The sequence below is a fragment of the Urocampus carinirostris genome, chromosome 14 (assembly GCF_059441175.1).
Source record: "Urocampus carinirostris isolate Australia breed hairy pipefish chromosome 14, RoL_Ucar_1.0, whole genome shotgun sequence".
In the NCBI taxonomy this organism is placed as follows: Eukaryota; Metazoa; Chordata; class Actinopteri; order Syngnathiformes; family Syngnathidae; genus Urocampus; species Urocampus carinirostris.
This window is the reverse complement of record NC_142362.1, coordinates 15,158,468-15,185,805: the sequence shown is the minus strand read 5'-3', so window position 1 is coordinate 15,185,805 and position 27,338 is coordinate 15,158,468. Positions and strand designations below refer to the sequence as shown.

General features: G+C 39.0%; 1 protein-coding gene across 2 annotated transcripts; it reads left to right on the top strand.

Moving 5' to 3' along the window:
* The first annotated feature begins 880 nt into the window (after positions 1-880).
* Positions 881-26,626, top strand: LOC148352757 (glutamate decarboxylase 1-like). 2 transcript variants are annotated; one of them, XM_088352864.1, is made up of 17 exons: positions 881-1,160; positions 1,382-1,567; positions 3,268-3,330; positions 8,511-8,654; positions 10,169-10,411; positions 10,483-10,573; positions 11,413-11,525; positions 11,603-11,718; positions 11,790-11,869; positions 13,761-13,815; positions 14,457-14,573; positions 14,656-14,720; positions 16,132-16,210; positions 17,620-17,769; positions 19,015-19,122; positions 19,548-19,637; positions 22,656-26,626. In XM_088352864.1, the coding sequence occupies exons 2-17, from the start codon at positions 1,486-1,488 to the stop codon at positions 22,827-22,829; spliced, it is 1,770 nt and encodes a 589-aa protein (XP_088208990.1). In that variant the 5' UTR covers positions 881-1,160; positions 1,382-1,485; the 3' UTR covers positions 22,830-26,626. The 2 variants fall into 2 exon arrangements, with proteins under 2 accessions (XP_088208990.1, XP_088208989.1); XM_088352863.1 differs by having other exon boundaries at positions 1,314-1,567.
* Positions 26,627-27,338: the final 712 nt, after the last annotated feature.

Genomic DNA, 27,338 nt, shown 5'->3' with positions numbered 1-27,338 from the left:
TTTGAGGAAAAAACGTGGGTAAATTAAAACAAGTGACCACAGCTGTGAGGAGGTCGAGAGAAAAACCTACAGAGAAACAGACACCTGAGTGCAGAATCATGACATTAGCAGTAATAGTGTGAAAAAAAAATAAGAAGAAAGAAAACCAAGATTGCATGTTTACTCTAGTGATAATTTATTCTTTTATGATATTCCGTGGGCTCTACTTCTTATTTAAAGACGAAAAATGAGCCTGCAACAACCTATCCCCCCACTTAATCGTTAGGAAGAAAACTGTCGGACTGAGCATGTGTGCAAAGTGCACATCCTAATACATGTGCGTTACCAAGATAAATACTATATAAACGCTAAGGGACTTTAAATTGTGGACTATGTTTACCCTCGAGGGTGTGGAGCTGTCCAGTGCTGAAAACACAACCCACGCCTAAGAAAAAAAAAATCCATCACAGTGACGTCACCGTTTTGCTTCACGCTCAGTATGAATGGAATCCGTCCAATTGTTTGCAACATTGAGTGATGTGTGAATGGGAAACTAGATGGATGAATACAAAAACGTGTTAATTGTAAAACGATGTAAAATTGGTTAGACAGCAATTAATTAATTTACCACACATTTTTGTATTTATTTGCACCGTGCTAAGCAGAAAAGTAAAAAGAACGGAATACAGAGCAAACCACAAACCGTCTAATTGACTAGCTGCTTGATTTCTGATTGTTTATTGCCATCTAGCGGACATTTTAATAACAAACGTGTCTGAAAAAGACTTGAGCGTCCAACATGTCCAATAATGAGATAAGCAATAATGACGTCACACGCGTGTTGTACTTCCTGGAAGATTAATGACTGTTGACAGGATATAAAGAGAAGGTGGGAGGGAGGCGAATGGTTAAACGATTGAAGGATTGATTGTGACTATGCCTTTTTTATCATCCTCCTCTCTCAACCCCTTCCCCTCGCCCCCCTCTCTCCTCTCACATAATGTGTTGCTCCAGCATCAAACTTGAGGTGCGTGGCGAGGACTCTGAGGATAGAACAAAAAAGAACCGAACAGAATAGGAAAGAAGAACGAAAAGCACCTCCTTGGGCTAACATTTGAACTCTGGACCGTGCAAGGTCACCTTGCTTGGACTTTGGACTTTGCATCGTATTTGGGTCCACGGTGAGTGCGTGCACGTATAGGTTCCTCACAAACTCCTCTGAAAATTGGTTGCATTGCGTGTGCATTAATATACTACTTCATAGGGTTCCTGTTGTTGATTCCTGTTTTCCTGTTCCTTGTTAAATTTTTGGATATTTTCTTATTTTAACGAAGGCTCACGTGGATTTTATTTACTCCGGACCAAGTCTCTAATAGATCTCCTTCTATACAAAAATATCAAGCGAGGAAGAAGGCAGGACATTTTCGTGGGAGTCCTTTACCCTTTGGGTTTTTGGGAGGAGGAGGTGGGGGCTGAGGACTTTGTCTGGGAGTCTGCTCTGAATTGATGGCGTCTGCACCGTCCTCCTCCTCCACGACCGATGGCAATCTGGATCCCAACGCGACAAATTTACGGCCGCCAGGCTCAAGTAGGTGATCAAATGCGATTTCACGCGTGTTATTTAGGTCTTATTTCGTGGGTCATCAATCATCTGGCCAAGGGGGCTGAGGGCTTTGAAAGAGGATCTTTTTTGATCCATTTCTCTTGTATCATTAATCTTTATATTGATATTGTTTTATTGTTTTTCATTTTTATCTATTACTATAAGTATTATTATTTCTGCAAATAGTTGCGTGAATATGTTGTATAAGCCGCCCCACGGATGCGGGCGATTAATTGAGCCATATTAAATTGGCCTTAATGGAATAGTTGTGCATTCGCTGCCGCAGGAAATATCGACAAGAATACAAACAGCTCATATAATGGCGTATAATGAAATTTGCATAAAAACAACTTTTTGTTTGAATACATTTTGTGCATACTGATGAGATTGGGTGCAAACAACTGAGGCCAATGGTTGTGGTTCTCAAATTAAGGTGATGGAAAACGTTTAAATGGGTGGTTGAGAGTTTAACATACCTTACGGTTTAGGTAAGTAATTGTACCAATGAAAAATTACAGCACTTGCTTCTGTTCCACCTACAAAATAACTAAAAAAATTATTATGGATTTACCCCGAAAAACATTACTGAAAATACCTCAATTATCAGATAATTATCATCAATTCAACGTCTATATTTTCATTTTATTTACTCAATTTCTAAACATATTCTGATTAAATAAAACGCATATTTCACATGTTTCCTTAATTGATTAAAACAACCTAAGTAAAACTAATTCAAAAAATAAAATAAAAAACTTTTAATTGAAATGTGCTTTTCATCTAACTAAAAAAAATATGTTTACAATTTTAAAATCAGGAAAATAGCCCTCAAAATGTAGGAAATTGACCGACTTTTTGTTGTTTCATTTAAAATAAAAGTTAAAACAAACACTTTTGAAATTAATTAATTAAAATAAATAAATAAAACAATTTTAAAAAACTAGCAATTGGCGTTTTGTTTTACAAAAAAATAATTTTAAAAGTCTAGAAAAAAAATAAATAAATCTCAAGACATGGGAAATTGACAGTTATTTATTATCTTATTTTAAAAAAAAACAAGTCAGAACAAAACACGTTAAAATAAAATAGAAATAAATGTTCTTAAACTGGGCTTTTTATTTTACAAGAAAAAAATGTTAAAAAAATAGGACGGGAAATGGATACCCCCCTACAACATTAGAGAAAGTGTTTGTCTCAGTTCATCAGAAAGAATAACCAATTTAATGTACTGGAAAAATGCATCACAGTTCAAATAAGAAAATAAGAAAGTAAAAATGAGCTCTACAATGCAGTGCGACTTATTCTCCCCAGCGTTCATTGTCAAAGATCCTCAATGAAGCACAATTGAGGGGGGAAGGACAGTTGGCAGGAAAAAAAAAACGAATTTACCGATGTAGACAAATATTTGTCCGAAAATTTTAACCAAGTGTTCAAATGTGTATGATTGCTCTGCTAAACTCCGCTTCTATTTTCTAAAAAAAACAACTCGATTGCCTGATCACCCCTCGTATGTGCCCCCTCCACTCTCACTGCTGTGAAGTCAAGATAAGATGGGCCATTTTTCAAGCTGCGGGGATAATTAATTTCAAGTTCAATAGGGTCACGGAGGGGCTACATTGAATTCTGTTGATTCTAAATGCTGGCTTTATATACTTCACATTGTAAAGACTTTTGTATGCGTTTAGGTTACGACGCGTGGTGTGGAGTGGCTCATGGATGCACAAGAAAACTGGGGATGAAGATTTGTGGTGAGTTTGAAACCAACAAAAAGAAAAACTAGAAAATGAGCAATTAACTCGTAGGTTGTCTCTCCATATTGGAAGATGATGAAATAAAGGAGGAGAATTAGGCAAGGGGCTCCCCAGAGAGTCTATTCTTGCTCTGTGATGCGAGCTGACACATCCCATAATAGTCACTGTCACGCACCGGTGGGCTGCGCACTTTTTGACCGACACGTTCCGCCGCTTTCATCAGGACCATTTAATTAGCCGGCAGTCCCCATCTGCATCATAAAAGAGGACCTGAATGGAAAGAAGAAATGAAATAAAAGCCCATCAATGGATTCGCAATAAACAAATCTCCAAAGAAGCGGCACGCACATTGAGATTGTAATTTTCTGATTTATGAACACCCCTTTTTTTCTCCTGGTTAATAAAATGTGACGCTTTTATTTACAGCAGGGGTGGACAGACATTTTGAGTCGCGGGCCACATCGTTTTGATGTGCCTCATGGCGGAGAAAAATATATATAAGTTTTTTTGTATATGCCGGTAATCTTAAACCTATAGGATACAATGGTTGGTTGGTTGGTTGGTTGGTTAGATCCCTTAACCACTAGGGTCGCTGGGGCACCATTTTCTGTGGTGTGTCTTGGGGAAGTACAGCCTGGTGGCACCCATACCTCTCCAGGCCAACATATGTTTCCAACCGGTCTCGAATTAACTGGGAATGAGGAAAAAAGATAACATAATGTTATGAACCGGAACAGGACCCAAATGCGTGACGTTTCTCACACAAGCCTTTTATTTTACGGGAAATGGGGAGTCATGCACGTTAGGCAGCAGTCTGGCGTGGAATGATAGGAAGCCAGAGGCCAATGAGATCGATACCAATTGCCCGAGCAGATATCGGACGGATGGGGTCGATACCGAACAGGACGGGACAGACAGGATTGATATCAAAACAGGATATTGAATTAAACAGGACAAACTAGACGGGAACGAAACTGGAAACCGATATTGAACAACGGGACAGACAGGATTGATATCAAAACAGGGCATCAAAATTAAACAGGACAAACTAGACGGGAACGAAACTGGAAACCGATATTAAACAGGACAAAATAAACAGGAACAATACCGGACAGGAAATACCAACAGGAAACAGGACCGAGTCAAAACACACGTCTTGCAGGGCAGAGGTTCGTTGACTGACTAACAAAGGAAGAGTGAGAGCATTGAGCGTAAATAGACGGAAAGCCAATCCGTCAACGAGCCGCAGCTGGCGCCACACGGGCGGGGCCAATTGGGCGCCATGGCAACTGTGACACATAAGCCATTTTATACAACTGGTTTTAGGTTCTGGTACGCCTCTTTCTCCCAGAAGGCGCCAACCGGGTTTGGAACTGGGCACAGGTGTATCCAATCCCCACACACCTGTCCTTTATCATCATCAGCCTTTATAATGACATTTTGGACAGCACATGTATTGGGTCATTTTCATTTACACTTTCATTGCAACAGAGGTTTTTGGTTTGTTGGTTTCCTTTACTGGGTTGGCCTTTTTTCTTCTTCTTTTTTTTTTAGTTGTTTGCGCTCACTTATTTTTCCCTTATTTCTTGGCCCATTTTCATTTAAACTGTCGTTGCTAAATCATGATTTGATTGTTGTTTCCTGTTTCTGGTTTCAACATTTTGCTAATTGCTTTGTGACCACTTATTTTTTTTGTTTAGTTTTGTTTGTTACTTTTGTTCACTGCATTCTCACTGCCATGCCAGGTTTGTTTTTGTGTGTTTGGACATTTGTTTGTAGTTTAGTGCTTACTTGTTTGGTTTTTACTTTGTTCCTTGCGTTTTCCATTTTCGGTTTCGGTCTTTGATTCTGGTTTGGACTTTTTTCAGTTTCATTTAAATTGGACATCTCATTTGTCATATGCTCCTTGTTTGTTACTTAGTTCCTGGTTTTGTTAACAAATGCCATCCTTATTCCTGCTTCCCTTCATATGGGTCCAACAACCCCTTAAAATTGGTTTTGAAGTTTTCCAAATATTAAAATATTATTTACAAATAAAATCTACTAAACGTAATGACGTAGTAATATATATGTTTTAAAGCCCTAAATGTTATCATTTGCATTGAAAAACCCAATTGAATAGGGATACTTGAGGTTGGAGTGTGTAGTTTGAGGTGGTCTTAAAATTTGTCTCTAAGTATGTTTTTAACAATGCCCAACTGAGTTCAAAGAACCTTTTATACATTTTTTCCCCACCGCCCTTATCTGCTTTTATCTTATTCAATTTTACCCTCTGTCTTCTGGCCACCTAGTGCATTAGGCTTGAGGAGAGGAGGTAAGGGGTAGTGGGAATATAGAGTGAATTCTTGTGTGTGCTTAGGTTTTCTTAATCATAGCATGAAAATGGTGAAAGTAAGAAAATAACTGTTTCAAATACAGTCCAAAGGCCAACCCAAAGCCCCAATAAGATGAAAAAGGAAGCGTTTATTCAAGCGCATCTATGAATTTCACATAGTTGCAGGCACAACCAATGGGGCTTTACAGAAGCTGCAATGATGATTTCAGCCAGAAGATGACGTCAGCAAATAGAATATTCTGAAGTTACGGACACCACCTTTAACGAGTGTTTTATTGCATGGAATGTATTCTCTTGCTAAATAAAATTTCAGTTTGAAAAAGCAAGCACATAAATTGTAGCCACTTTTTTTTTAATGTTGGCCTATGACTAATATAGTTGTTATAGGGGCACAGGAAGGGACACAAGAAAAGGATACCAAAACAACCCATTTTTATCAGTAGTACCTTTTTTTTAAAAAAAAGAAAAACATGTTCACATTGTATTTTACCATTTATCTTTGCCGAGCCGGGTTGTAACATCTGGCAGGGCCATATTAGGCCCCCGGGCTGTTGTTTTCCCACCCTTGAGTTAGAGGATGGATTTAAAGATGTAAAAGTCTTTCCGTTCTGTTTTTTTTTTCATGAAAAAACATACCTAAATTTGAGAACTTCGCTGATAGAGTTCTTCTATATTATAGCACCTACAGTATGTCAAAGTTGAGGCTCGGGGGCTATTTCCCGCTCGCTAGGATATTTTCTTTATTGTATCATACACCAGTAATAGTTGTTTATTTGTTTTCACTGTACGTTTCTTCTCTTTACACTTTTACATTTTTTCTTATTTAGTTCATGGTAGAAAATACTATTTTTATAAAAGTAATTTTAGCCCACTATTGCTAAAATATAAAACGTTGGCTACCAATGGTGCCTGAATAATATGGGCCTTTTTTTCTTTAATGTTAATATATAGGGGATTTCTATATCAAGGACATTTGTCTTTTGTACTTGTTGAAAATAAAAGATTACTGATGGAAAAATAAAAAAAATAGCTTTATTTAACCATATTGAAAAGTATTATGTTTTTAGTAGGTTCAATCAGGTCTTCAAGGTATATGCGTCATTTAAAGAAAGTTTACCATTGGATCAGTGCGGTCCTTGGTTTGTAGCTTAATTTTTTTATTTGGCCCTTCCACCTGTTTGACTTTGACAACCCTGTATTATAGAAAGGAGTCAAAAGTTCTTAAAAGTCTATAAAGACACCCATGTGCTTTACTTAAATTGTGTATTTTTTATCCAGGTGAGTGAAATCGCATTAAACAGTGCATCTGTGACTTTAATTTTAATTGAAATAACATAAACATGGTTTGTTTCCTCAAATGTTCTCTGTTTGATTAAAGGTATTTGGCAAATACAACTATGGGAGTGTTGCTTCATGACTTGAATTGACAAGCTTTAGTGATATTGTTAAGCTCATTAAAACGGTGGTAAGTACTTTTGCCTCATACACCAAAAGTCCTCGGTTCGGAACTGGGTGGAAACATATGTTGGCCTGGGGAGGGATGGACTCCACCAGGCGGTACTTGCCCAAGACACCACATGGAAATGGTGCCCCTACAACCTTAGTGTTTAAGGGACCAACCAACCAAACATTAAACGTAGGGAGAAAAGACGGCAATGGATTTTTATTTGCGAGGAAAACAGGGGTGGAAGCTTTCAGATATAGGGGTTCAAACCCCCGTTATTAGCCTCCCCGCCCCCTGAACAACATATTTTGTCACGTCTTCAAGGTAACAAAAAAAGCAGAACAGCCTTAAGTGGTGTGGAGAAAAAGAAAGTCAACACGGTTGGTCAATAGTGACATTAAAGGAAACAGAGCATAATAATCAAAATAACAAATTATAGTGCTTAATAGTCAAATCAATGAACTGTGAGACAAAATAAAAAGCAACTGTGCCTAATAACAGTAGACAAAATAATAAAGAGCCGCCTTCTTTGTAGGGGTCTGATAACAAAAACAGATTAAACAATGAATTTAGCAGCAGCACAGAAGCACAAAAACATACAACTAATGTTTTAACACAGGGGTCAGGAACCTTTTTGACCCAAAGAGCCATAAAAGCAAAACATGTTTCAGAAAGAAATTGAGAGAGCCACGTCATATATTTTCAGACAAAATTGAGAAAACTGCCAAACACACTCTCTAGACAAAAGCTAAATCTTCAGCACATTTTATTTCACTGTGTGTCATTTTATATTTTAATCAAATGTATGAAATGATAATAATGCCAAGTTTGTCTTCCACCTTAAGTTAAGAGTGTTGAGGCATTTTTTCCCCCATGAAATTTGTCCTTAATAAAGGTTTCAAAACAATGTGCATGCAAAGTACTTTTGTAAAAATGTCACAAATTACTGCAAACGATAAGCATATTGTCATATTCACTTTCGATGTAGACTGCACTGAGAGAGAGAGAGAAGGAAGTGCCTTGCGCTGTGTGCAGGGATCCGCCCACCTGTACTGTTCACCCAATCAAAGTCGTTTCCCATCGTTTTTATTTTTCAGTTTAAATGGTTTCTTATCGAACTCCTGAATTAAGTCTCCGGCTTTATATGGACCAAAATCCGGATGAAATCACTTGATTTTGGAACACCACGGAGAGATGTGCAATAGTTACATTTTATTTCGGAGCCATATGTACTCATGAAAAGAGCCATATATGGCTCCCGATCCATAGGTTCCCTACCCCTATTTAACAGAAACCCAGTGGACATATTAAAAAATGCAGGTTGTTGTTTGTGGATGGAGCTCATTTTTATTTTAAATACATAATAATTGTTATCATCAAAACTGTGCACTTTTTTAGGTTTCCTGCAGAAGAATAACAACGTGGAGGACCGAAGCAGATTCGCGGGCGCGTTCAAGGAGCGCGCAGTCACGTGTGACAACAGCGACGGGGGCGCGCGTTACGCGCGAACGGAGATCGACTTCTCTAACTTGTTTGCCAGAGGTAGGTCAAGATCACGTAGACGCGACAAAATAACCGGAAATCGGAGGGTGGCGGCTTCAAAATAATGTATTACAGAATTCCTTCAAATTACGGGATTAAAAAAAAACCTTCGGATAAAAAATTGGCCAAGGAGCCGATCCTGGAGACGAATCCAAATCTTTTTCATTTATGAACAAATATACATGCAGGCATCCTTATGTTATATTTCTTTATACTGTATATAGTTTTTATAGTAGTTTAGTTTCATCAAATTAGTTTTTCATAGCTCACAATTAAAGCAAATAATGTATTAGGTCCCTGTTTCAAGCACTTCATTAAATATTCCGTTTTTAGTATTACTGGAGTATTGTTTTTAGTGCTTCTGCAGTCGGATTTTCATTGTACTTCTGTAGCATTTTGTAGTTTTACTATAGATTTATTATTGTTCTATTTTTGTAGTGTTTCTCCAGTAGTATTTTTTTGTATTTCCATAGTAGTATTTATTAGTATTTCTGTGGTATTTCATGTAGCATTACTGTAGTTTTATTGTTGTAGTATTTCCACAGTAGATTTCATTGGAGAAAAAAATATTTTAGTTGTATTTTTTAAGTATCTATGCAGTATCTATGTTGTTGTATTTATTAGTATTTCTATAGTATGTTTGTGGTAATACTGTAGTTTTATTTTTGTAGTATATTTGTAGTATTGCCCGAGTAGATTTTTTTGTAGAAATAATTACTTTATTTGTATTTTTGCAGAATTTCTGTTGCAATACTACTGTAAAAGTATTTTGTATTTCTTTTTTATGTAGTATTTTTGTGGATGTGAATGGCAAAGGATGGTTAAGAATGACTGATAATTGACGCATATAATGCAGAGGGGGTAAACCAGTGTATCAGCCTCTCTGCTGATAAAGGGTTGCACGGCACAGCAACTCACCTCTTGTTGTGCTGTGTGCTTATGTTCGGTGTTAGGTTGGGAAGAGCAGAGGAAATGAATGGTTGGTATACAGTATGTGAGTGTCTCCTTGACTCTAGCCACCTCCCACGAGGCGGATAGGGCTTTGGTATATTCATAGATTTTCGTAGTATTTTCATAGAGGATTTTTTGTTGTGCACCAGTAAAATTTCTGTAGTAGTTTGTAGTAATACTGTAGTTTTAATTTTTTAGTATTTTTGAACTATTTCCAGAGTAGCATTTTTGTAGTATTGTGTAGTTGTAATATTGCAGTATTTCTATTGTAATAATTTTGTAGTATTTCTGTAGTAATACTCCTCTATTATGGTTTTTATATTATGGTATTTCCATAGTGGTATTTTTGCAGTACTTCTGTGGAATTATTTTTGAAGTATTTCCAAAGTAGTATTTCTGTAGAAGTTTTGTAGTATTTACATCTTAGTATTTTTGTCATATTTCTTTAGTATTTCTGTAATATTGCTGTAGCAAAATGATATCAATATAAATTCACCACATCTATTGTTTTATTTAGTTTATAACAACTTTCTAATATTTCCATTTTTTTTTCTAATCCCAAGAGCTGTTACCTGCCAAAAATGGGGAGGAGCCTACCATGCAGTTCCTACTGGAGGTGGTGGATATCCTCACCAGCTACATCCGCAAAACCTTTGACAGATCCACCAAGGTGTTGGACTTCCACCACCCGCACCAGCTTCTGGAAGGCATGGAGGGCTTCAACCTGGAGCTCTCAGACCAACCCGAGTCCCTGGAACAGATCCTGGTAGACTGCAGGGATACGCTTAAGTACGGCGTCAGGACAGGTTAGGAGGGACGGGACCACAAGGTCATATGGAGCTCCGGTGTTAAAGCTCATGTTGGTTTGTTTGTTCAGGTCATCCCAGGTTCTTTAACCAGCTGTCCACCGGGTTGGATATTGTCGGCTTGGCGGGAGAGTGGCTAACTTCCACGGCCAACACCAACATGTGAGTTGATTTTGCATTAAAGCAAGGCCTTGTAAGCTTTTCCTGGTCTTCCAGATCGCAGCCAGCCAACTAAATTACTTATTGATTCCAATATTGATTCTGTTGTCGTCGATTCGAGTCATGTTAGCTATGGCAGTGCATTGCGAAGAGAAACTGTAAATTAAGTGAAGATAACAAAGAATATATTTGCTTTTCTTCAGAAATAGCTAAAATGAGTACAGCCTATGATAAACATAAGGATGACTACTTGAATTGAGTATCAGTAATGGTCTGAAGAAAGAACATAGCAGTGAAATCAAAGATCAGACTCATGCAAGCGCTGGTTATTTCCATCTTCCTCTACGCTTTGGAGACATGGACTCTCACAGCAAAACCGGAAAAGAAAATCCAGGCCCTGGTGATGTGATGCTAAAGTAAACTTCCAGGGATTAGCTACTTAGCCCATGTGAAAAACAAAATGGTGTTTATAATCTGGGGAATTTGATTTTCTTTTCTGTGCCATTTTTTTCAGTTTAACTTTTGTTCGCTGAATGTCGCAGAGGCGTGCACTTCGGCGCCAAAGCGTTCATTTAGGCCCTGTGCACATCCAAGTAAACTCCAAGCTGCGTAGTTAAGCCAAAACGCACAGTTCGGCGCTTAAGAATGCACGGCCAAAATCAAGCTTCGTGTTTACTTTGGTGGCAAATTATTTCAGACTCCGTCGTGTTTTGGGCGGGTTTGGATTCATATCCCCACGACTCGGGTTGAATCGGGCTGAATTTTTTAGGCCCGATGTTACCTCTACCTCAGCTGTTGCATCTATTGACCCCTTCTTCCCCACAAATTTTCCCACGTCACAGGTTCACCTACGAGATCGCGCCCGTCTTTGTCCTGATGGAGCAGCTGACGCTGAAAAAAATGCGGGAATTCATCGGATGGCCAGAAGGCGAGGGGGATGGGATTTTCTCTCCAGGTGAGAGCTCACCGTGAAGTCAGCCCGTCACACTCGATTGGACGCTCCGTCCTCAGCCTCATCTGTTCTTCTCGCAGGAGGCGCCGTTTCCAACATGTACGGCGTGATGATCGCACGCTACAAGTTCTTTCCGGAGGTGAAGAGCAAAGGCATGGCAGCTGCACCTCGACTGGTTCTCTTCACCTCTGAGCATGTTCGTCCATCACGCCGTTATGTTCATTCTCGCATGAAAAGGGGATGCTGAGGAAAATGTTCTTTCTACAGAGCCATTACTCCATCAAGAAGGCCAGTGCTGCGTTGGGCTTCGGGACAGACAACTTGATTCTGCTCAAAACCAATGAGAGGTCAGATGTTCATTTGGAGTTTTTCCTTTCTTTCTTGCGTTTCATCTGTGCTATAAGAAGGAAAATTTGTTTAATCCTAATTTATATGGTTTATCATTATGTGTACGAGTAATCTGAAGTGCATGACACCATTCGGATTTTTCCCATAATGCCCCTTAGAAGTGCCGTGCAAAATCATTTGAAGGCATTTTTGAACATATGCACATTTCAATATCCAAGTGTATAAGTAACGAATAAACACACAATTACAAAATACACATGTGGGGACATTTTTTGACCTCGCTAAACTGTTTATGATTACATATATTAAAAAACTTTAGAAAAGAGTACTTATTTAAGAGAGGGCTCTTTCCCAAGACACACCACAGTAAGTGGTGCTCTGATGACCTTGGCAGTGATCCGTGAAGAAGCATATAGGATTGCGCACCACCTAGTCTCCATCCGTACACACCACTGACACAGCAAATGCACACCAGCAAGTCAAAACTCCTGTGCAGTCATGGAAGATAGACGCCAATATTTAGTCTCCAAATATGTTCAAGGGCAACCGCATGTTTTAAACACGCTTCCGAAATCCGAAGAAAAATGTACAAATAAATTTTAAGTATTTAAATTATTTTACTTTCATTTTGTTTGTTAGCTTTAATGTTTTAATGCTTTTAATGTTACTCTTCAGTCTAATTGTATGATTGAGTTTTTAAATTGTACGTATATAAAAGCTGTTTCAATTAAGTAAGCATTACTTGTACAGCAATTAAAACAATCTCTGGTTGCTTATACTATACATTCAATTTTACTGAATTATTGTGAAAATTAGTTACTTTGGTTTAGTTTCATGAACAAAAAAGGTCTTAGTCTTTTCAAACAATTTATTTTTATTTACTGTACATCGCTATAATGCGGTTGACCTTTCACAGTTTTGCTTCTTCAAGGATTTTCATCATGCATTGTTTTCTGCATTCTAAACGACCCGTTTTGCCCATTTGACCATTTCTGCATACTTAAACAGAACTCAAGAGAGTAGATATGTATGTATGTATGTATGTATGTATGTATGTATGTATGTATGTATGTATGTATGTATATATATATATATATATATATATATATATATATATATATATATATATATATATATATATATATATATATATATATGTATGTATGTATATATACAGTATATATATATCATTAGCCACACCGCTTATCCTCAGTAGGGTCGCGGGTGTGCTGGAACCCATCCCAGCAATCATCGGGCAGTGGGCAGGGGACACCCTGAACTGGTTGCCAGCCAATCGCAGGGCACACGGGGACTGACAACTTACTCGCTCATTCACACCTAGGGACAATTTGGACCAGGCAATTCACCTGAAATGCATGTTTTTGGAATGTGGGAGGAAACCGGAGTGCACGGAGGATACCCATGCAAGCACGGGGAGAACATACAAACTCCGCACAGGAAGTCTGGATTTGAACCCACGCAGGAGGTTCCCAAGACATGAACTGCGCCGCACATGCGCTAACCACTGCGCCGCCGTGCTGCCCATATATATATATATATATATATATTATCATATATCATATTATATTATATTATACAGTACTTTTATTTGTTAATGAAATGATTGGACCTGTAAAATGATTTAGTCTTTGAGTTCAATGTATAATACATTATTTAATTATATAGTAATTGTAAAAAATAAAAAGTAAATAAAAAAAGGCTTCTTCTTCACAGAGTTTTAACTTCATGGATTTCTTTCTCAGATTATTTTTGGAACTTAACCTCCGTAATAATTGAGGGTTCATTGTAGTACAAAAACATGTCTTTCAGTTTTAGTTATTTATCCTCCATTTAATTAACTTTAATTATCTTTCTGAATTTTTTCTACAGAGGAAGAGTCATCCCTGCTGATTTGGAAGCCAAAGTAATTGAAGCCAAGCAAAAGGTAAAACACACAGAACATATTATTTATCTATTCTATATTTTATCCTTATGTAATATAATGATGTTATTCATATCACTCTAACTCTTAAAAAGTCCTGTATGGGAATAGAAAATCGAAAAATATTGAAATACAATTACCGTAATTTGCTATACTTCAGCAAATAGTCAAAAATCCTTATTATAGAAAATTTGCTACAAAATCTGCACTGTAACTCGAAGCCACATTTGAACACCAATGGCGGTGCAACACATGTAGACAGATTACGGATCATTCTGAAAAAATGCATTCTTAGATTTATATTCGTAGTCTTGGTCCACTAGACGTGACAGTAGTTTCACTTCTTCAGTTCAGTTCAACATTTCCAGAGCAAATGGGTTTTTCTTTGATTTTTACAATAAGGCACTCTTCTACAGCATGCCTGCATTTTGCCAGGGCAAGCTAGGTTATATTAATACTGCTCCTGCGTCCACTTTAGTTGAACAAAGTGCAGTGACTCATCCTTCAAGGCAAAGTGACGCGAGGGCCGCAGAATTTTTTTTCCAAACCATATCTGCAGAAAGCAGGCGTCTATTATTAGAGACGCTTCATCCTGTCATTTTAAAAGTGAAGGAATCAGACATCATTAAGTTGTCCTCTTTCAGGGTTTTGTCCCCATGTACGTGAACGCTACGGCCGGAACAACCGTCTACGGCGCGTTCGACCCCATCGACGAAATCGCCGACATCTGCGAGAAGTACAACATGTGGCTTCATGTGGACGTGAGGGAACGTCTTTAAGTTGTGGCGATTGTTTTGGTGTTTGCTGTTCAAAACGTTTTCTAAGTACTGAATATGTGCGCAGGGCGCATGGGGAGGAAGTTTGCTGATGTCGAGGAAACACAGACACAAGCTGAATGGAGTCCACAGGTAAAATACATGGCGGGGATATATATTTATGACCAGGGTTGGGTAGGGTTACTTTAACTTGATTACTTTCAATTACTTTTGGATTACTCCAATACCAAGTATGCTAATAAAAGACAAAAGAAACTAAATAGGAATAAAATGATGACTCACAACACGTGGTAAGCTTTCTCTTCTGGCTTTGATCTCTTTGATCTCTGGCAAAACTAACATGAAATGCGACAGAAACACCTTAAAAGGACTTCACTTATTCCTTGACACTGTAGACCTCTGAGAAAAGTAATATTTAATATAAGAAAAGGGATCTAAAATGGCACGTGCGTATATTTCTGATTTTAAGTGTTGATTTTCCTTTTTTGAAATAAATAATAAAATAGTACAAATAAAGCGTAGAATTAATCAAATCAAGGGAAAAAATATATCGTAAGAATGAGCAAAATGCTGAAAGCTAAGGAAGTCATGTCAAGTCGTGTTTATTTGTGATGCCCTTAATCACAAAGAGTCTCAAAGGGCTCCACAGACCACAGATTATTGCAAACCACAGACTAATTATTACACCATCCCCTGATCTAAAACCTACATGAGGGCAAGGAAAAACTCAAAAACCTCAACATGAGGAAAATGAAGAAACCTTGAGAAGTGACTGCACATGAGGTTATCCCCCTTCCAGGATGACCAGACTGCAATGGAATTTGCAATAACAAATAATACACAGATATTGTCAACATAAAATATAGGTTATTCATATGCTATGGAATAGATGTGTGTTTTAAGCCTAGATTTAAAAAGTTCCACTGAGGTTGCAGATCGAATCTCAGGGGGAAGAGCACTCCACAGGACTGGGGCCCGAATGGAGAACGCTCTGGAACCTGCGGATCTCTTCTTGGCTCTTGGGATCAATAGTAGATATTTTAGCAATGTTGTGAAGTTCTAGTAATATTATTAACTTGTGTTTGAAAGGATAGATCGGGGTCAAATATGTCACCTAAATTTTTGACTGAGTCGCCCTGGGTGATATTACATTTGTCAATGTTCAGAACAGTTTTTGAGGACAAGTCACGGCATTTAGATGGACCAATAACTAACATTTTGGTCTTTTCCGAGAGAAGGCGCAAGAAGTTGAGTGACATCCACTCTTTTATCTCAGTGAGGCAGGCATCCAAATTTCCAGTTTAGTGTGGCAGATTCCTCCATCAGAAGATATAGTTGAGTGTCATCTGCGTAGCAATGGAAACCGATATTTTTTTTGGGACCCAATTAAAAATGTCAACATTAAACCTTTTATCAGACACAACTTTAAAGTTTTATCCCAATTTTATTTTGTGTTATACATAGACTGAAGTATTTTTTATAGAAAATCCATTAGTAACTGTTGATCGGTTCTGTAGTTAAACTCATTGTATGATGTGTTCAGGGCCAACTCGGTTACCTGGAACCCCCACAAGATGATGGGGGTGCCGTTGCAGTGTTCCGCCATACTGGTCAGAGAAAAGGTAAGAAGTTTTTTTTTCTGCTGGGTTGTAATCTTGGAAATTGCATTTATATTATTGTTGAAGGTTGTTACAAGGGCTTGAAATCCTTGAAAATGCTCAATTTAATGTTGTGTTTTCAAGGGTTGAAAAGTGCTTGAATTTTGGGTGAAATTCTTATAAATGCTTGATATTGTTGTCTGCTTATAAATGACGCCGACACTGCTCTTTTATGTCTTGGCTTTGCCTGAGCATTTCTTCTTCTCTCGTGCTTAACGGCAGCTGGCATTAGTGCTTATGGCCTTGTCCTATGAAGCGTCATTGCCCCCTAGGAGACAGGTGCATGTTACACCTAAACAGGGCATTATAAAATGTGTATTACCGCGAGGATTACATATCAATTAAGGACATTTATTATGTGTCATGTAAGGTAGTGTTACCCTGTGGTAATTTGTAATGGGATGTACTTCCTGCAACTGAAAATGTAAGCAACAGATTACAGTCATTTTTACCCAACACCTATTTGGAGAGAGACTTGTCTCTAAAATATTTACATACAATTTGTTCAGATCCACAAATTATTATATTGGCGATTTACTCAAGATCTAAAAATGTATATGTATTGAATGCACAAGCAAGATTAAAACTATTTTATGTAAATTACAAATATTGTCAAAGCCAGAACAAATTGTAGACCCAAACGCGTAACGTTTCACTCAAAAGTTTATCGGGATATTGAGGATCCAGTGCTCACTAGACGAGGGAAGAAAGCCACTCACGGGATCGGAGTATGATCGGAATGCCGAAGTTAATTTCCCGGGGCGGGAGATCGGAGCGTGGTCAAATGGGCATAACGGGTTGATAGCCGGAGTGGGAGATCAGAGTGTGGTTTGTGGTCAAAAACGGGTCGTTAGCTTTAGCGGGAGATCAGAGCGTGGTTGGTGGTCAAAAACGGGTCGTTAGTCCGAGCGGGAGATCAGAGCGTGGTCGGTGGTCAAAAACGGGTCGTTAGCCAGAGCTGGAGATCAGAGCGTGGTCAAAAGGACAAACTAGGTCGATAGCCGGAGACAAACGGGGAATCGGGAACAGACAAGTGGTATACGGATTAAAATGGGACCGACGGGAGCCAGAGTCAAAGTGCTTGCCTTGCGTATGCAGAGGTTCGCTGACGGACTGACAAGGAGTGACTGAAGTACTGGGTATAAATAAGAGGGGAATCAATCAGGCAACTAGCAGCAGCTGGTGCCAAAATAGCGGGCACAGGTGAGTGCAATGAGTAATCATGACAAATATATTTGTGCCTTTGCAAACACATGATTCACACCGGATTTCTTCTTTTAATGGTACTAGAGAAATCGGCTTTGGAAGTCCATAAAAAGTGCTGGAATTTGGCCATTTAAACATGGTTTACGAACCCTGATTTTTGCTTGCAGGGCCTATTACAAGGCTGCAACTCCATGTGCGCCGGCTACCTCTTCCAGCCGGACAAGCAGTACGATGTGGGCTACGACACGGGGGACAAGGCCATTCAGTGTGGCCGCCATGTCGACATCTTCAAGTTCTGGCTCATGTGGAAGGCTAAGGTATGTGCATATCTGCAGAAGGCCTTACAGGAGACAAAAATGAGTTGAAATTAACCCAATACTAAGTTTACACCGTTTTTGATATTGGAAAAATGCTAAAAAGATCTCATAGGATGCCAGTTTCTTATTTTGACTATTTTTGCATCACCGTCTCTATCAGCCAATCATGTTTCTTTTCTTTGATTTCCACAACCCTTGGGGCTGGTCTGTTTTTTGTGACCTTGAACATTTAATAAAAAGAGGAGGCTCAGGGAAGGGCGTATGAATGGGGGAATGGGATTCCCTTATCTTTAAGCTTCTCTCCCTGTTTCTCTTGCAATTTTAAAATCAGTTGAAGTCTTCTTTCCCTTAAATTGAGTGTCCATTCAAGATTAAACTTATCACCCAGTCCAAAAGTGATACAATAGTTCCTGGGCTGTTATGCACAAACAACAAGGGAAAGATGGGTTAATTTTGGACAAAATCAAACATTTTATTGTTTAGTAGAAGGTAACCCCACATTTCTGTAACACTCATACATTGGACAATGTTTAAGAATTAAATTTAAAAATAGAGAAAAAAAAACAACCCCCCAAAAATTAATCAAGTTTTTGGAATACCCCTACCGAAATAAACACAGTAAAAAACGTGCCATTTGTTTAAAAAAAACAAATATTGGGTAATTCTGTGTAAGAATTCCACAAAAATATGGAAAAAATATATATTTTCTGAAACAACCCCCCAAAACAATGCTTGTATTCCCAAAAAATCCTCGTTGTTTAAAAATAAAAACAATTTTTTTTTATTTTTTTTAACCCAAAACGGTTATAAAAATCTGCAAAAAAAGACTGAATTTTTGCTCAAGGGCAAAAGTGTCTATTTTCTGGAACAATCCCAAAAAACAATCTCCCTAAAATGTTTTATGTTTAAATTGTTTTTAACTCATCTCATCTCATCTCATTAGCTGTACCGCTTATCCTCATTAGGGTCGCGGGGGGGCTGGAGCCCATCCCATTGTTGCTAATGACATCCATTGATGTTTTTGGCCTTCATTGATGGCTGTAGACAATTGTGTTATTTTGTGTAAAACAACCCAGAAAAATGGGTCAAATTGACCCAAACTTTGGGTCGGTTTCATTTTTGGGCCAAGTGTTTTTAGAGTGCACTTTTGTTTCCATAACATTAAAAATAATTGATAAAATGTGATTTTTCTGGGATGTCTGTAATTTAGAACCTCATGTAACAATTTTTTTCCTATCCCAATAGGGAACTGTGGGATTTGAACAGCACATCGACAACTGTCTGGAACTGTCACTCTACCTTTACCACAAAATCAAAGACAGAGAAGGCTTTGAGATGGTGTTCAACTCGGAGGTGAGATCATTCCTTCGAATATGAACAGTAAACCCCGGCATATTATCTCATTCCGTTCTGAGGTGGGATCACAAAGTGAAATTGCTGTATATCGGGATATTGAAACCAATGCTAGTGAATAATTGATGCATTCCTAAGACCCAGTACTCCAGATACAAACACGCTAAATCATATGCTGATGTCATACAGTGGAGAAAATGCCGTAAAGAGGGTCCTAAGAAAAATCATCTTATTCCACACAGTAAAGGGTCTACTGAACTTGATTTGTTTCTGTTTCCCTTGGATATACCAGACGCATAGGAGGCCATCATAATTCAAACACTTATTCCGACTTTACAGTGCAGCAAACTTGCAAGAAAGGGCCTCACGTTGCATCAGAGCGAGCCCTTATCAGCTTTTATTACAAATGGTCTTCTTCTTATCAGCCGCAGCACACCAACGTATGCTTCTGGTACCTTCCTCCGAGTCTCCGTGGCGTGCCCGCTGGCAGAGAGAGACAAGAGAGGTTACACAAGGTAACGACTCTTACATCTGCTTCAAAATGAACGTTTGTTTTGGTAATGTGCTCAAATTGAGGATCGAATCGGCCTTTTCTGGGAAACACGGTCCTGACCAAGACAGTCTAATTAGTATAACCTATTTTAAAATGGCTTCTTATTAAAATTATTCTAATTCTATATTAATAATGCATTGTACCTGAATACTAAAGCCAGCCTTGTCCGAAGAATGGTGTCCTCTGGATCGATGGCTGAGTCCAGATGAGGAAACTTCTTTAAAAATGAAGAAAGCGCGGTCACATGTTCCTTTGTTTTGAAGCGTGCTCGAAATACTAGGCCGCGAACTCGTTCCTCAATCTCCAGCCATCTCACCAGAAAACACACCATCCCGGGTTTCGGCACCAAAATATGAAGTATATAAAGATATAAACCCATTGCTGACCAAAGTATTCAGGTAAAGGCATAAATATTAGAGTAAAATTACTGCGCATGTAGGAGATCGACCCGCCAGCCGGCTTGTTCAGCTGACCGGATCTTTCTGACCACATCCGGTCTAGTAGGCATATTTATTGAAAGGTCACGCATGCGCAGTAAATGAATGGAGTCGTGCATGCCTGTTACATTACAAACAATGGAAATAGACTGAAAACGTAGATCTTTGAAAATGTGACTGTGTGTGTGTGTGATGATTACTTGTATAGTAAAAATAGAAAAACAGGTTAAACAAGTTAATATCATAGCAGTCTGAGAAATACACAATAACTAAAAGTAACTTACTTTACATTTGTCAACATATATTTGACTTGAATACTCTTGGGTCAAAAATAAGCGGTGCCCCAATTTCCTGAATATTTAGTGATTGTTTACCACGTTGACATGCAGGTAATAATTCGATTGGAAACGCCATATTGGATTTCTGAGGCGATCCGAAGGATTACATGCCTAGAGACAAACAAATAACCATGTCACGACCAGAACGGAATTGGGACCCAACTGCGTAACGTTTACCACCACTTTTATTGAAAGAAAGAGGAAGGGTTGTACCCACGATCCGGTGTTTGCTGGACGAGGGAAGCAAGTCGCTCTCGCACTCGGATTGTGATCCGAATACGGAAGAGGATCTTCCGTAGTGAGCGAGGGCGGTGTCAGGAGACGGAAAAACAAGTCGGTCAGGAGCAAAAACGAGGTCGGGATCGGAAACGAGTCGTAAGCCAGGACGGGAGAGGAGACGTGGGTTTAAAACAAGTCGTAGCCGGAGACAAACGGGACAGGCGGGAGTCAGGGTCAAAGAGGCTTGGCTTGTATCAACAGAGGTTCGCAGATGGACTGACAACAGGAGAGTGAAAGGACTGGGTTTACATAGGGACAGGGAGCCAATTACAGCCCGCAGCGGTTGGCGCCAAATGATCAGGCACAGGTGATTCACACCGGTAATCATGACAAACCATGTGTAAGGGCAAAGCGGGATCAACAACATTTCACAAATAGATGTCGTCCCCGCATTTAACTTTGGGCATTAAATAAAGAATGAATTTATTTACGTCACTCACCAAAATCAACAGTTACGAGCTTATTGCGTCCGTGCTCCAAATGTGAGCGTCTCGTGTTTACAAAGTGGCTTCCCAGAAGCATATACTCACTCTATATATGGATCAATACAACTGTTGCATCCACTATATATGGATATCTACACAGCAGCAGTTTCACGATTGGAGCATGAAATAAAACTGAGAAATCAAAAAATACACATGAGGTTTGTTTGGCAAGTAAGACGCAGTTTGTGTGTATAATTGGTCTCTGAAGTAGAATTCCCCAAGGGCTTTGTATGTCACGGTTGCCATGGCGCCCAATTGGCCCCGCCCGTGTGTCGCCAGCTGCGGCATTTTGACAGGTTGGCTTTCCATCTATTTAAGCTCAGTGCTCTCACTCTTCCTTTGTCAGTCCGTCAACGAACCTCTGCCCTGCAAGACGTGGGTTTTGAATCGGTCCTGTTTCCTGTTGGTATTTCCTGTCCAGTATGGTTCCCGTTTATTTTGTCCTGTTTAATATCAGTTTCCAGTTTCGTTCCCATCTAGTTTGTCTGGTTTAGTTTCGATAACCTGTTTTAATATCAATCCTGTCTGTCCTGTCCGGTATCAACCCCATCTGTCCGACATCTGCTCGGCCTCTGGTTCCTTATCATTCCACACCAGACTGCTGCCTAACGTGCTTGACTCCCCGTTTCCCTTAAAATAAAAGGCTTGTGTGAGAAAAGTCACGCATTTGGGTCCTGATCCTGTTCCGGTTCATGACATTGCAGCAAGAAAAAATCCCAGATGAGGGAAACTGCATGTGCACACAAGCATTATGTTTTCTCAAATGCGTATTGATGCACACGTAATCGGAAGATAAAAGGACTAACCCAACCATTGCAATCGAAAAACTCATAGTTGGACCGAGACCTCAATCAGATAGCTGTACGCCTTCACATGGCTTTAACTAATAATTTCCACCAATTTTATCTTACTTGTCCAAAAGAAGAGAAAAATTCTATGTTTCTGATTCGACTATATTTCGTCTGAGAAGCCACTGTCTTCTTCAGTTGAATCTACAGGTTTTTTTTAATGTATTTTAATATTTTATTCAAGAAAATTACTTTAGAAACAAAGAAATTCTTTGTTTTGTTCACATATGTTGTTCGTTGTTAAAATAAGTTTAATGATTTTTCGGAGCTCAGTAATCGGCTGAGAAATTGTGCTAAATCTACTCCCAGTCAAAAATAACCCAAATAGTTTAGAAAATGAACCCTCCCTGGATCAGTTTGATCAAACCTTCTGGAATTTTTTTGTACAAAGACATCCAGATGACCAAATTTTATATGAAAAAAGGGTTATTTTTCCCACAACCAATTTTTGAGAAGATTGTTGATGCAAAATACATCAGGAAACTTGGGTCAAATCAACCATTGCAATAAAATCGTCTATTCTTGATTCTCAGTGTTTGCAGTAGGATTTTGGAGGTTCTACCATGTTAGAAAGAGCATGTTTTTCTTCAAAGGTTGCCCCGAAGATCAAGGCCATGATGATGGAGTCGGGCACCACCATGGTGGGCTACCAACCTCAAGGCGAGAAGGTCAACTTCTTCCGCATGGTCATCTCCAATGCGGCCGCCACCAGGTCCGACATCGACTTCCTGGTGGAGGAAATCGAACGGCTCGGGCAGGATCTTTGAAGGATGCAACGTTGTACCCGAGAGGATGCATCATTAGGTACGCCCGCACAATCCCATAAGCCCTGAGTATCGCAACAAATCCTCACATAACTAACATTGTGACCTGTGCTAAGTACTGAGCGTCTCGTCTGCTGATAAGTGACCACGAATAATTGTATGTATTCTATGCAGAATAGTTTAGAAAACTAATTGAAAAAGTGACACAAGAACATAACCTTATCACATTGACTTGTAATTTATGCATAGTACAGTAAATGTACCTGTATGTCGATGGGAAGTGTTATTTATGTCGAGCTCAAATCAATTCAATCATTCCGTAGAACAACACATACTGTGGTTTGCGCAACTTTTTGGCCCCCTTGAACTTTGCCATATTTCGGACTTCAAACATCAAGATATAAAACCGTACCATATTTTCCGCACTATAAGGCGCACCAGGTTATAGGGTGCACCCCCAAAAAATAGTTTTTGGTCCTATATTTTCCATACATGAGGCGCACCGGATTATAAGGCGCTACAATGGGAACGTCGACAAAACAGTCAGATAGGTCAGTCAAACTTATTACCCCCTTAACATTCCGAAAGCTTGCAAAAAAGCAAATACGTGTCTCCGAGATGTACGGAAACAGTGTCTGTACGATGTCACCAATCACTTAAATGCATCGTTCCAAATATCATTCTGAAGGTTAAAGTCTTGGGATTCAAGAAATGCCAAACATTTCTTAGTTTCCATTTTATTTTTTGCTGGCAACTGTGTGGACAGCAAAGTAAGAATTTTATTGTTCAGAGAAACGGGGTTCTTTACTGTGCATCTGACAATAAACACTTTGAATTGAATTTAGTTTAAAAATAGACTCATCACAGAAACATCAAGATCATTCTAAAACAAGATACCGGGAAAATATAAAGCCGCATAGCTCACCTAAGTTCTCTTGCAGCTTTCACGTTCAATAATGATACATAACCATGGTCTTCTTACAACCATGAGTGTAGTAAATCAGGGAGAGTAAAATATTTACAAATACAGAATAGTAAAAAATGTTTTCTCAATGCCGTAGTGCAACCCAACGTGTGATTCAAATTCATCTTTTTCGGCCAATTGCAGGCTTTGTTTTGCCCCTTTAGCCTATGCGAGCCTGTAAATCAGGGGTCGGGAACCTATGGCTCTTTCTACGAGTATCTGTGGCTCAGAGACAGATTTGATTGCATGCAAAATTTCTCCATCTTGTCCAAAAGTTGTTTCGTCTATCCTATTAAGTTACACGTAAAGCTAAATCGAAACTTACTGGCAGACGATTACTTTGCAGTATATATATGGCACGTTTTTCACTACAATTTACAGTCAAGGTGTCACACAAAAAAAATGGGGAAAAAAAAACTCGTTTTAGCTGTACAACGCTAAAGAATCCTTTATATAAAAGTTCACTATGTAATCTGTGTTCAGTGTTCAGATACCTTATGATGAATCCACAGAACTGTAAATACGCCAAAACACCGGAAGAGAAATTAGTCATTTGATTGGGTGAGTGGGAGGGATGGGTGGAGCTATGCAAAAAGTACAAGCACTCCTTCCCATCTCTCGCCAAAGGTAAGCACATAAGGCTCCCTATTCTCAGAATGTTGTGACGTTTTTACAAAATAAATGCTTGCATCTGGTTTTGAAACCAATATGTATGATAAAAAAGGGTCAAAAGGAGTTTAACCGATCTTGAGTCATTGCAAGAAAGAGACAAGTTTAAAGTGGTATGTTTGTTGATTTTGGGACAGGGGCTCTGGCATTATTCTCTTTTCATAATTTTTATCAAATCATCAAAAATAAATGTGCTGAAGACTAAGCTTTTGTCTGGGGCGCGGGTTTAGCAATTTAGTAAATTTGTCTCATAATATATGGTGTGGCTCTTTCCCAAAATAAAATTAATATTTTTTGCTTTTATGGCTCTTTGAGTCAAAAAGGTTCCCGACCCCTGCTGTAAATGATAAAAAGGATCCGCCCCCTTTACCTCCGAATAACTTTAGCCAATAGTGACTGATTCAAATGATGATTGACACATTGGTTAGGAAATGAAACGCCGGTACATAAATCCCAGCATACACCGCGGACGACTTCGCCTTCGGGGGAAAATCTAGTCGGCGGCTGCTTGCCTTAGTTGCGAGACTTTGTGACTTAATATTGATCCATATACAGTATAAGGTGCTCTATATTACAAGGCGCATAGTCAGCTTTTGAAAAAAATAAAGGCTTTTAGGTTTGCCTTATAGTGCGGAAAATACGGTAATTTCTTGTGAAGAATCAACAATAAGTGGGACACACTTTATTGGATTATAAACTTTTTTAACAAATAAAAAATGAAAAAGTGGGTGTGCAAAATTATTCAACCCCATTGAGTTTATACTTTGTAGCGCCACCTTTTGCTGTGATTACAGCTGCAAGTCACTTGTGGTATGTCTCTCAGTTTTGCATATCTAGAAACTGATATTTTTGCCCATTCCTCCTTGCAAAACAGCTCGAGGTCAGTGAGGTTGGATGGAAAGCGTTTGTGAACAGCAGTTTTCAGTTCTTTCTGAGGTCTGGACTTTGACTTGGCCATTTTAACACTTTGATATGATTTTTGGTGAATCATTCCATTGTAGCTTTTGCTTTATGTTGTGGATCATTGTCTTGTCAGTCTCAGTTCTTTTGCGGACGCCATCAGGTTTTCTTCCAGAATTATCCTGTATTTGGCTCCATCCATCTTCCCATCCATTTTAACCATCTTCCCTGTCCCTGCTGAAGAAAAGCAGGCCCAAACCATGATGCTACCACCACCATCTTTGACTGTGGGGATGGTGTGTTGAGGGTGATGAGCTGTGCTGCTTTTACGCCAAACATAACGTCTTGCATTGTTGCCAAAAAATTCGATTTTGGTCTCATCTGACCAGAGCATCTTCTTCCACATGTTTGGTGTGTCTCCCAGGTGGCTTGTGGCAAACTTTTAACAACACTTTTTATGAACATCTTTAAGAAATGGCTTCCTTCTTGCCACTCTTCCATAAAGGCCAGATTTGTGCATTATGCGACTGATTGTTGTATCCAATAAAGTGTGTTCCTCTTCATGATTGTGTCCTACTTAGTGTTGATGCTTCACAAGAAATTACAGTTTCATATCTTGATGTTTGAAGTCTGAAATGTGGCAAAAAGTCACAATGTTCAAGGGGGCCAAGAAGTTTCGCAAGCCACTGTATGTGTTAAAGTCAAGTCCCAACATGATGATGCAGTTGATGTAATGTGTTGTATTTATTATGGCTGTTTTTAGATATTTTCTGTGTAGAATAGATTATGTAAGATATTGATATAAAATCTGTGTTTGACAGTAAAAAAATCATTGTATGTCAATCAAGAGTACTCTGTAACAGATGTATGTTATTTAATCAGTTCTGTAAAATATTCTGTTGACTATTTGTTTTTTGATAGCTTAAAGGTTGGGGGTTTTATCATAGAGAACCAAAGATGGATTGATGGATGGTTTATAAAAGTATACTTATTTGTGCAATATGTGTTGTGTTCACAGACGCTTTGTTGTAAGGAAAAGCACAACGCCGAAATGCTAACGATTGTTTTACAAAACAACCCGCCAAAGTCACTCTTAAGGTACTTAATAAGTATTTATTATGAAGAAATTAGATTGTGAAGTGTTGTTGTACTGAAAACTAAAAAACATTCCGGAATAAGATGAAATGTCAATGTAGGCACTTTAACTCTTCGTTTTCTGAGTATTACTGTTGTGACCAGAGTTTTAATAAAGATGTGAGTTGTTCAACATTTGTGGACCGTTTTTATTTTCACTTAAACGCGTCCGACTGAACTCGGAATTTGCAGTATTAGTACTTTGACCTCGTAAAAAGTTTTATGCCTAAATCCAAAGACATGTTCATTGCTGGAGGTATCTGTCATATTACTTTACAAAATGACTATTTTTGTTTAAAATCATGATAGTAGTGATAAACTTGGTAGCTTAGCATGTCACGAACAGAACGGAATTAGGTTGATGCGCAACATTAACAACAAGTTTATTGAGAAAGAGGAAGGGCAGCGCCCGCGATCCGGTGCTTGTTGGACGCGGGAAGAAAGACTCTCACAGAATCGGATCGTGTTCCAAATGGAAGAAGCATGAGATGGTTGGTGCGGAAGACGGAAAAAACAGGTCAATAGTCGGGACAGGAGAGCAAAACGTGGTCGGGATAAAAAAAAAAACGGGTCGTAAGCCGGGATGGGAGAGCAAATGTGGTCAGGGTTGGAAAACAGGTCGTAGCCGGAGACAAACGGGATAATCAGGTACGGACGGGTGGAAAACGGGTGCAAAAAGCGGGACCGATGGGTGTCAGAGTCAAATAGCTTGCCTTGTAGAGACAGAGGTTCACCGACGGACTGACAACAGGCGAGTGAAAGGGCTGAGCTTAAAGGATGGGGAACCAATCAGGTAACCCGCAGCAGCTGGCGCCAAACAAGCGGGCACTGGTGATACTAATCGG

Bases quoted from the DNA above. Each gene is read 5' to 3' on its own strand.
- LOC148352757 (XM_088352864.1), top strand. From the start codon at position 1,486: ATGGCGTCTGCACCGTCCTCCTCCTCCACGACCGATGGCAATCTGGAT. The intron at 14,574-14,655 runs GTGAGGGAACGT...ATATGTGCGCAG, and splicing joins ACATGTGGCTTCATGTGGAC to GGCGCATGGGGAGGAAGTTT. The intron at 14,721-16,131 runs GTAAAATACATG...TGATGTGTTCAG, and splicing joins AAGCTGAATGGAGTCCACAG to GGCCAACTCGGTTACCTGGA.